The following is an 11,179-nucleotide window of genomic DNA, read 5'->3' as shown; positions in this document are numbered from 1 at the left end:
CCGTTGCCGGTCCTGGTCTGGTACGGAGGCGACACTGAGGGTTGCGATCCGTTGCCGGACACGGAAAAAAAAAGACAAAAAAAACCCCAAAAAAAACCCCATGACGTCTAAAGACTTAAGACTTCCACTCTGAGGGTGCGTCCCAGTTTACTTAATGGAGCCTCTGTTTTGTGACTTTTTGGTTCTTTGCAGTGTTGGAGTCTCAGAAACTGAAGTCAGAAGGAACCTCAGGAGATACAGAGACCACTTCCCTGTCACCCACCTGGGGGACAAGGAATCCATTCACCCCAGTATGGTTTCCCCAGAGCCGAGAGCTGGCCGTGGGCTTTAAGGCAAAGCACCCCAGGTGGGAGCACCCTTCCCCTCACCAGGTGTGGCCTCTGGCACCTGCTCACTCTCGGAGGCTCGGCTTCCTCGAAACGGGAATAATAGCACCCACCTCCCTGGGCTGCCAGAGGACTGAGTGAGATAATAAACGTAAGGTTCTCCGCCACTTCTCTGATTAGATTTTTATTGCCCAGCCTGTCTTGAACACAGTTCTGACGGGGAGTTTGCTACCTGAGCAGAAGTGTGAGGTCACAGAAAGGGCACTGAACGGGAGGGCTGGAAACCTGACACTGACTGTGGTGGCTCCGATATGGGGCCACAGATCTTAGACTGACCAATGCCATGGGATTCCTACATCAGCTGGTTGAGAGGATCAGCCGAAAATGTGACAGTGTCCTGTGCACCGTGGACAGTGCACCGTGCAACACAAGGGGGAGGTTTCTCCAGCCCCACCAGGCGGCTCCTTCTGCTCTTTGGCAAGCTTGCGTTTTATCCCTGGCGTGGCACAGAACAGGACCGAACTTCTGTCTGCACGACAGCCCTGCAGATATTGGCAGACAGCTGCTATGACCCCGTAGAACAAGGGATGTCAAACCTTTTCTGTAAAGGGTCAGATAGTAAAAACTTCAGGCTTTGTGAGCCAGACAGTCTCTGTTGCAACTACTCAGCTCTGCCTTTGTGGCGTAAAAGCAGCCACAGACAGTGTAAATGAAGGGCCATGGCAATGTGCCAATAAAACTTTATTTACTAAAATAGGCTGCAGAATTCATTGAGACAGGGAGTAGATTAGAGGTAGTTATGAGGGGTTGGGGAGGTATTGCTGACGGGTACAGAGTTTCCGTTTGGGGTGATGAAAAATTTTGGAAATAGATAGTAGTTATGGTTGCACAGTGGTGTGAATGCGCTTAATGCCACTGAACTGCACATTTAAAAACAGTTAAAATGATATATTTTATGTTTCATATATTTAATGAAAAATTAAAAATGCAGCCCAGGATGGTCTTTGCTTCCTTGACGGTTCAGACTGAGCAGGCAGCCAACTAAAGAATCAAAACCCAGGCCTGCTTCATCGAGCCACAGCCAGGTGGGCCCCTCACACCTGACGTATTGATTTTTCTTCTTTGACACTAACTGTGGGATTTAATACAAAAATTCCTCTTGCTCCTTCGCTCCATCCTTTCCACCTGCCATAATCTTTCATGACCTGACGCTTTCATCTATTGTATCCTCTGTCTTTCCAGCTTGGTGCCATCTAGAAATGACCTTCGATGTACAGGACATGTCACTATGTCCCTGAGGGAGACGCTGTAGGGGCCAGAGCCAGCGGGGCTGCCATTGGATCATTAATCAATACTCTTCAGGTGCAACCGATCTGTTGGTGAAAATGTCACCTGGGGTTCTGATCCACTTCTCTAGATCTTTCCAAAAGGACATCACGTGCCATGTAGCTAATGCCATTTGTCAATGCAGTTACACTGTGTGCTGGACTCTTCCATCTACTCTTCCAGCAACCACAGGGAAATGAGGCCAAGTCAGGCACAGCTTCTTCAGAGCAAACTGTGCAGACCCCGGGCTCTGATTTCTACTCGAAGTGCTCAGAGCCAATCTGGGGGCAACGGTAAGCCAATTTCCTTTGCTATAAAAACTCCTGACTTCACCCTGAGATAGCCCCTACCCAGCAACCTCAAAGCAAGGTATGCATAGTTCTATAAAAGTACAAATGAACAAAAACACAAACTACATGCACTTAAATTTGATGGAAGCAAAGCTTTTCCTTTGAAAACTAACTGAGCAATCACAGCTAACGAGGTCTCAAATCTACTCTTATTAATTTTTAAATGCAACCTTTCCAACAATAAGTAGGGCAACTGTGAAAACCGCTTCTCGTGCAGATGCCTAGGGCTCTCTGAGCAAATGCCATTGTCCCTCTCCTTCTGACAGGCCCAGACATGCTGGCAGCACTAATGACGGCTTTTCCTTAGCGTTCACCTTTGTGTCCCAAGGGTAGAGTGAGAGGCTCCAGCAGACATGTTTGATTACGATGCACACGATTAGCAACAGTTACGGGAAATGTATGGTTCGGAGCTTGGCAAAACGTAAATCTACTGATTCTTCAGCTTGCAGCAAAGATGGCAGAAGCTGCGTTCTAAATGACCTCAGCAGATGTCTACTGAAGTTTCTAACTCGCGTGGGTGCACTCAGCCTGAGCAGCTTAGATCTGCATCTGACCATAAAACTTGGAAAACGTGTGCTCCCTGAACTCTCCTGGTTAACTGTGGAATGGAATAGGTGTCATGTGCAGGAGGAACCTGAGTTCCTGGGGGTTTAAGGGACTTGCTGAAGGTCCCAAGGCACCCAGCTGCTGAGGGGCACTAGGATCAGTATCTTCTTAGGCCACTGCTGCTGGCTCGCCTTTCAGTGGTCCCACAGTGACAGGGCACCCTTGAAAAACTGAAAAGGGAGACTGCCTCGGTGGCATGCTCACTGGCCCATGCAGCACACTTAACCACCTGCCCAGGTGAGCCCTTTCTGCAGGCTGGAGAGGCTGAGGGAGCCCCATCTTACCTCATCCGTGATCTGTCCTCCGAAGGTCACCCATGTTCCTGGAAGGAGACACACTGACTCAGGTTAGAGAACCTGCCAGGGAGCCCGATTCTCCCCGTGGGCACTCAGACCTCAGGCTGTGGGGCCTGGGCTGGGGGGCAGCCACAGGTGGCCACACTGCTCTGCGGTGAGCATGTCCTTGGTGTGCACAGACACCTGGTCTTCAGGGCAAGTCTTGCTCTCTGGGGGCCACCAAACTGACAGGATGAAAGTCTGCAGAGCATGTAGCCAGCTACAGGCCCAGGAGGCTGCGGGCCTTTGAAACACGCATCTGGAGCTTGTGCTGATGCAGCTCCTATTCTAGGGACAGAATGAATGAGGGGCGTCTCCCTGAAATCACACGAGGTCTGACAGCTCTTGCTGGACGGTGGGGAGGGGGCTCTTAGGGCAGGAGGGGGCGTATATTGTGTGCACTGTGGAGGTGGAGGACAGCGCGTTCTGGGAACAGAGCTCCCATCTGGTGAAAGGGGAAGAATGCAAAAGGGACTGTCCCCATGAAGCCGAGCCCGGCCATGGGAGGAAAGCAGTCTCCTGGCACGCCTGGGGCGGGAGGTTCTCTGATTTCGTGGTGCGGGGTGGGGGCCGTGTGTGCCAAGGGCTCCTGGTGCTTCTCTGCTCTGCTAAGGCAGTGTCCCTGTCCCCCTCCCTCTCCCAGCCCCAGCCTGCCTGCCTCCGTGTTGCCATGGCAACCAAGTCCTCTTCAATCCTGGGCTCTGGGTGCAGCCACCCTGGGTGGATGCCCAGGGCTGGGCCACCTCGCCTCCCTTCAGCCCTTGCCTGGTCCCCCTGCTTCCTCGGCTGGCACAAAACCAAGCAGGGTCCCCCACACTCACCAAGCCCCAGGCAGGAGACCCGCAAGCCGGACTTGCCCAGGTTCCTGAAAAACAAATGCTGCGTGAGTTCTCAGCACCAGGGCAGGACCTGCCTGCCAGCCTCGGGTCCTGCCAGTGCTAGCCCCCTGCCCACGCCCACCCCAATCAATGTGTGTTTTGAGGCTCTAAAGGCACGGGGACCTTCAGAGAGGCCTTGATTTGCTTGCCCCTGGGGGTAAAATGCCAAGTGACCCTGGCCCAGCACGGCCATGCTCAGGACAGATGGTCACAATGCAAGAGATGTTGTCTCCTTCTACGGCTGAAACCTGACTCATTTAGGCCTGTGGCGCCGTCCACGGGCACCCTGCTGAGAAGCCCTCTCCTTTTCTCTAGAGGCCACATTCGAGATTTCGGGTGTCTTCACTCTCTCTGAGAACAGGGTAGGAGAAGTTAGTCCCATGTCACCTGGCCTGCAGCTCCAGCCCTCGCTTCCCTGAAGCTGCCAGTGTGGGGAGTTAAGAGCCCCACGAAGGGCGGGGGTGCCAGCTCCTGTTACATCTGCTGCCTGGAGCCTGCCGAGCCTGGCAGCCCACGTCCTGACCAGACAGCTGCCGGGCTCCGTCATGGGCCCTCCAAGGCACACCCGAGTCCACACGATCAGGCCATGGGCCCTGCATCATTCACATCCTTGGGAGGCCGTGCAGGGTGGCAGTGTCTGCCAAGGACTGGCGTGCCTTTCTGTCCTGGCACACGCGGGCTGGGAGCCGGTGGGGGCAGCAGCAGGCCAGGTGGTCCTCAAGCATCCTGTTACCGGACCCACCCAACAGCTCTGCGTGGCAGGAGCCTTGCTTGTCAGGATGTCATTATTCCTATGGAAGCACACCCTGAGACCTGCCTGGAAGCAGAGGGGCTGGGCTCCCACCTGGCAGTCGGCTCTGAGCTCCTGCCCCCACCACAATGGCCCGTGCCCCTCCTCCTGTCTACGGGGGACGCAGAGTGATCTGCCCAGATGCTGACGTTGGCGAGTGCAGCAGCGTCACAGCCACAGCTGGGCCCTGACCCACCTGGGGTCCGACCCCACTCCCTCGTGGGCTCCTGCTGCTCCAGCCGAGGCGAGATGCCCTTCTAGGTGGTGGAGAGTCAGAGAGCTGCGGGGATGCCCGAGGTCACGCCCAGCCCTTCCCCCCACACTTCTCACTTCAGCAGGTGCTGTGTCCTCAGTTGATTCCCTTTTCTGTCCAAGCCTGGCCCCTGAAAAGGCAGTGTGGGGCCTGAGCCTGGCTCGGACCCTCCACAGCCTCGGTTTCCCTGGTTATGGGGCTCCTGGATCCCCCCACCCCCATATCATGAAGGGTCGTGGCAGGTGGAAATAACACTTGTGAGCAGTTTGAAAACAGTTGAATGTTTCACCAAATTGAAGGTAGTTCTAAGTTGCCCAGCTTTCTTTTCCAGTTTCCCATTAAAACCAGTCTAGCTGCCAGCCCGTTGTTCCACTAGGGAATAAGGAGCATGAGGGCAGCTGGTCTGTCTTTCAGGAAGAGGGCGATCTGGCAGTGGCTACAGGCAGAGGCTCTGAAGCCAGGATTCACGTCCTGGTTCTACCTTCCTGGCTGGATGACCCTGGGCATTTTAGGTAAGTGTTCTCATCTGTAGAATGGGCACACGATCCTGCCCAATGTTGCCGTGAGGATGAAATGAGATGAGGTGTGTGCCTGGGCACAGGTCCCAGGACACAGACTTACATGTGTCTCGTGTTCTAGAGGGGCAGGGTGCCCGAGGGAGACATGGCCCGGAACACGCGAGGGTAGTTTTCTTTATACAGAAACTAACAGGAAAATCAAACTGGCTTTAACTATTAGTGCATTAAAAAGGAAACGTTTCCCCTTGTTTTCCTGCTGCAAATCAGGGAAATAAATGAACAGTGCCCTCAGCATCGCCCGCAAGTCCCACCCAAGGCTGCTAGAAAAACAGGCCCGTCGGCATCACTTATAAATTTGGCATGAGCCAGTCCTCTCCAGTAAGTAGTTCAGGCAATTTCCCCCATGCTAGCTAGAAAGTAACTGTGGTGGAAATTACAGAGTTGCTTACAGGGGGTCCAACAACGAAGCAAAAGGGCTGAAGGGTTTGACCAGTGGTTCTGACTGTTTTGAGGTCACAGACCCCTTTGAGAAACTGATAAAGGCCACGGACCCCTTCCCTGGAGATACCGCAGACACGAATATCCTCAGAACCTTGTTTGCAACATCTGGGTTTTGGCAGAGCCCTGGACCCCACTGGGCACCTGGTCTAGACAAATCCAGGTGTCCAGAAGGGAGGCTGGCCTCCCCCCTCTGCAGAATCACCTCCATGAGTGACTGAGCGAAGCAATTTCCTGACCAGGCTCGGTTGAAGGCCAGGTTTTAGGCGCACCCCCCCTGAAAATGTTGCTTTTATCCAGCATTGAACCAAACGCCAGAAGGTGCTGCACACTCAGGGTGAAGTAGCTTTAGCAGCAGACACGTGAGGATACGAAACAAGAGGCTGGGCCCACCTGCGTCTGTGGCTGGACTGCAAAGTCACCCGCCTGCCAGCTTTAGAAGTCACTCCCGCTCCCTAAGCCTCATCTGATCCTGGTGGACTGGGGCGAAATGAGCCAGCTTCCCCAAATGGGCTCCGTGTGTCCTCCTGTCATAGGTCAGGGACCCAGGGCATCGGGCTCTCCAGCTGCCTCTCCACCCACCACCACCCACAGGAATGATTTAACAGAACTAGGGCACCGCAGGACGCCGCAGTGACCCCGCTCAACTTGTTTCCCTGTGGAAATGATGGTATTAGCTCTGCCATCCGCCGCCAGGCCTTGGGAGAAGAAATGAGAAGGGACAGGACACCCCCAGGCCAAAAGCTTTATAAATACGGCTGCTCTGTAGGGGAGGGGACCACTGCGAATCCCAGCCGGGCCTGGGCAGGTGCCGCGGCCACGCGAAATGCTCGGGATATGGAAATCGTTTCCGTAGACTTCTTCCCCCAAATTAAAACTCGGCATCATGACACAATAGTCGATCAAAGTTTCTAAACCCAACACTGCTGGTCTTCATTCATTTGCCTCTTGTCTCTCCCGCAGTCCGGGAAGTGGCCATTGAGGACTGTCAGACACAGCCTTTGCCACAGGAAAGCACAAGTGTCCATCACTAGCCCACCGGACACGTCGCAGCCCTGAACGCCGCACCGCAGGCCCTGGGAAGGGCCAGAGAGGGAAGCCTTCGGGAAATCACAGAACCTTTAAAAAGAGGAGTTCAGGGCCTTTCATTTTAGCCTCTGGGCTGAGGACAAGAATTTGATCAGGTGAAGGGAAAACAACCTCACTTCAATGCTGGTTTGAGGAATAAAGGGACAGGACGTTTTCCCGTCAGCGTCTGGCCCACCTGTCCGTTATAAAACGCCACATTGTGCAGCGACGATCTGTAAGCAGGTCTGCCCTGCTCGGGACTCCAGGCTCTGAAAGGACAGGCCTGGGCTTCCATGTCTTCATGTTCGCACTGGAGCTGGCGGTGGCAGGGACCCAGGGATTGTTTGCTGCTGCTGATGTTGGTATAATTCAGGGGTGAGAAGCCCAGGCCCTAGGGTTAGACCCTTGGACAAAATGCCAGCTCCTCCCTCACTCATCGGGCTTGGCCTCCCCACTTCCATGCACTGAGCACCTCTTGGGCTCTCTGGCAAGAGTGTGTGGTACCTCGTGCTGGCCACACACCTTTAGTTCCCTTAATGCCTGCAGGCTGTGTAGGCTTCATGGGACAGGTGTACCTGGAGAATTCCTGGCCCTGGAGCTTGCCACTGGCAGGGGCCAGCTTCCTAGGGAGGTGGTGGGAGATGGAGGTGGGGGGATTTGGATCTAGATCTGGCCTCATCCTTAGTCCTTGTAGCCCCCCACCTGCATGCTTGCTGTGGCCCTGGGACAGTCACTGTGGAGCACCTTGTGAGGCAGGATGGGAGAGATAGGCAGCAAGGGCACCCAATAGGGGAAGGTTCAGCCACTCTATAACTGCACATCACCCTACAGGCATTGATCCCTTGTCCCTTGCCTGACACCACCAAGAAAAGCTCACCAGGCCCTGCTACATGTAAGGGTCTGTTTGCTCCTCCACCAGAGAGATGGTCCTGTGGTTAGCAAATGCTGGGGCTGAGATGTGAACCTAGGTCCTCAGACTGTAAACTTATAGGCCTAATGAGCACCTCCCTTCACTGCCCTGCCTTGCCCTCCCTGCCTCCGGTGTGCACGTGTGAACATACACACATGCATGCACATACATTCACACACATGCACACACGTGGACACACATGCACAGGTACACCTGTGGACACATGCATATGTAAACACATGTGCACACACACGCAGACACATGTACGTAAACGCATGGACATATGCACACACATGCATATGAAAACACATGCACACAAACACAATGCATATGCCAACATGTGGACACAGACACAGTGCACATGTACACACACAGACACACAGGTAAAAACACAAATACATATATGTACACACGTGGATACATATGCGTGTGTACACATGCACACACACGGTCATCTTGAGCACTCAGGGTCTTAGAGATCTACCTCTCCATATGTCTTAGGAGGGAAATCATGTTAACAGCCACACTTTCCATTTCCATAGTGCTCATATGTTCAGAAATAGTCTCACTTGTATTAACTCCTTTGATGATCCTAGGATTTACTTAAAAGTTGCAGCAGATAACAGGTCTCTAACCTAAAAATTATACATATTCTGTTTATTCCTAGCTTTTGATCCCTACTTAACAAAGCATTAAATTAAATTAAATTCCCAGAGCTTCTAGAATAGAGAATTCCATTCTGGATTGTCCTCACCAGCTTACAGGACAGAAACAAAAGCTTAGTGTTCCAGAGGTTCCTTAAGAATATAGTCTTCTCCCAGGCCCCCGGGGAGGGTGGGATACGAGTGTGGATGCAGGATCCCATCATTCCAGAATTCACCTCGAGGAGGCGCTGGGCTTACCTGACACGGTTTTTACATGGGGTTCAATTTCCAGGCATGGGTTTTGGGGAGGTTTAAGAGTTATTAAGGGGTTTAACAACATCTCAGTTATTAGGATGGACTCTTTCAATACTCTCTGAGTTGATACCAGTATCAGCCATAAACCTGTACTATTCTCAAATGCAACTAGAACCATCTGTGGCTTTTTCAGAGGCTGCTGGCCTGTGTGACTGTTTTAGGTCACTGAAAAGCAGAGTTGTCCCCGATTGCTGTTTTGGAAGACCTTTCCCAAGAAATCTGGAAACCAGAGCCCTAACTTAGCTTTTCCAGCTTAACACAGCTTTCTGTGTGTCGTAGAGACTCACTTTTCCTCAGGAACACCATTCTGGAAGCGCTAAGGGCTCTGGGCCCAGAGACTTCAGGGAAGTAAGAAATAAGAAAGGACAGACCTCCAGCAGGGTGCCCCACAACCCTGCCCCGGGGCCCTTTTCCATTCACCAAGCATTTCAGCGAGGCCTTGGTGGGGCAAGGGGGGAAGCAGGGAAGGGGAGGGAGGCCCTGTCCCCAGACACTCCCCGCAGACAAGTCACAGAACCTGGAGCCAGGGGGGGACTGAACCCACACAGAGGGAAACAAGACGGCCTGGGCGGGAAAACTCCAGATGCTGCCTGGCTGCCCTGTGCCCGCCGGAGTGACAGTCCTGCCTACTAGAGGAATCCAGGCCTGGGGTCTGGCTCAGGTTGGGGAGGGAAGATTCATTCCATCACATCGTTCACCTGATAGTCACTGACTATCAAACCAACACTTGTCATGGTGGCCTGGCTGCAAAGACATCACACCACCCATGGGGTGCTTCTGGGGCTGTGTGCCCAGGGGAGGGCAGGAGGATGCAGGGGCTGTTGGCCATTGCCCTGGGGCTCCCAGGAAGAGCAGGCATTGCAGAGTCTGACGTGGGTGGCTTGGCTACTGTAAGCGACCCCCAGAAAGGAGAGAAAGACAGAAGGAAGTTAGGTGGGCGACCCTTTCACCATCTCCTTCTGCAACCGTAAAGAGAGAAACTTTATTTCTCACCAAGTCTACGAAGCGCTGAACACAGCCCCTCCTGGCCCTGTACACAGTGCCCAGGTCTGACAGAGGGACTCGCAGATTTTATGGGCTCTTGCAGGTGGGGAGGTGGACAAGGGCAGCCCCCCGCCCTGCAAAGCCGTCGCCCCTCATACCTATATTTCATCCCGGGCTGCTTCACGATGGTGTCGGCAGCGCTTGGGAGGCTCTGCACCGACAGGTGTCCCAGGCTCCGTGCCACCATGGCCACGGCGCGGAAGCGGCCGCGGGTGCCCAGGCTGGGGCTGCTGGTCGCTGGACGGCCCAGCCGCTCCTCAGGGCCCCGGCCCTTGAGGCTGTGCTCCGAGCACACGAAGGACACCTGCATGCTGAGGCCGGCGCTCAGCTCCTGGCGGCGTCTCCCCTCCTCTCGAGCTCAGAAGTCATCTGGCTCCTGGAAGCTCTTCTCCGCCGGGACAAGACTTTACCCCGGCAGGCCAGGAAGCTTGAGGCGTTCCTTCAGGAGTGAGGATTCGACGAGGAAGAAGCCTGTGCAATCTCCCCGGGAAGGGAATCAAATTTCCAGAACTGCGCTAGAAAAGACCTTATCAGAGGAGTCGCAAGCCGAGGGGGAGGGGCCATTTCCCCTCCTCTCTCACATCTCTCTGGTCTCTGCAGGTCCTGCCTCTGTCCCCTCCCTGGTCTGTCTCTGGCTGCCTGAGTCTGCAGCCCAACAGTCTCCAAAAGTGTCCGGCAGGGCTGGCTGTGAGTTAATCCTGACGGATGAGCGCAATCGCCTTCCTCTGATGCGGGGTGGTGGGGAAGGCCCCTCCACGTGTCGTGTCGTGTCGTGTCGTGTCGGCGAGTTAATCCTGACGGATGAGCGCAATCGCCTTCCTCTGCTGGGGTGGGGAAGGCCCCTCCACGTGTCGTGTCGTGTCGGCAAGTTAATCCTGATGGATGAGCGCAATCGCCTTCCTCTGATGGGGTGGGGGGAGGGCCCCCTCCATGTGTCCTTGCTCCTTGCGGCTGGCTGAGCCCGGGGCGGTGGCTGGGGGGCTGAGCACGGCTTCTGGGACTGCTCTCCTGGGGCTGTGGCTCAGGGGGCCTCAGGGAGCAGCTGCTTCTCCAGGCTTCCTGAGCCTCTCGGAGGCAGCCTGGCGTCCAGCTCCCGCCTCTGCACACGGTGGGCTGTTGAGGCTCCCACCACGTCAGTTAGGTGACCAGTGAGAGGCGCAGGCAGCATCTGGTGATTCATTATTAATGAAGCAGGATGCACAAGCCGCCTGCCCCGGTCTTCCCCGGAGGCCGCTACCGGCTGCTCTGGGCTGACAGCTGCTGGACCGGACCAGCAGGCCTGAGGCCTTGGCAGGCACGGCGGCCGGGGTGGATGCCG

At 54.7% G+C, this 11,179-nt stretch overlaps 1 protein-coding gene across 1 annotated transcript in view; it reads right to left on the bottom strand.

Moving 5' to 3' along the window:
* The window catches only part of KCNAB2 (potassium voltage-gated channel, shaker-related subfamily, beta member 2), a 94,290-nt gene that overhangs the window by 20,700 nt on the left and 62,411 nt on the right, over positions 1-11,179 (bottom strand). Inside the window, exons 4-5 of the mRNA XM_008588435.1 lie at positions 3,765-3,808; positions 2,893-2,930 (exon numbers count right to left, since the gene is read on the bottom strand). Coding sequence (XP_008586657.1) covers positions 2,893-2,930; positions 3,765-3,808 — 82 coding nt within the window. The remainder of the gene's footprint in view (positions 1-2,892; positions 2,931-3,764; positions 3,809-11,179) is intronic.

The sequence above is a fragment of the Galeopterus variegatus genome, unplaced genomic scaffold (assembly GCF_000696425.1).
Source record: "Galeopterus variegatus unplaced genomic scaffold, G_variegatus-3.0.2 Scaffold4824, whole genome shotgun sequence".
In the NCBI taxonomy this organism is placed as follows: Eukaryota; Metazoa; Chordata; class Mammalia; order Dermoptera; family Cynocephalidae; genus Galeopterus; species Galeopterus variegatus.
The sequence above is the reverse complement of the archived record's forward strand: the minus strand, read 5'-3'. Positions and strand labels throughout refer to the sequence as shown.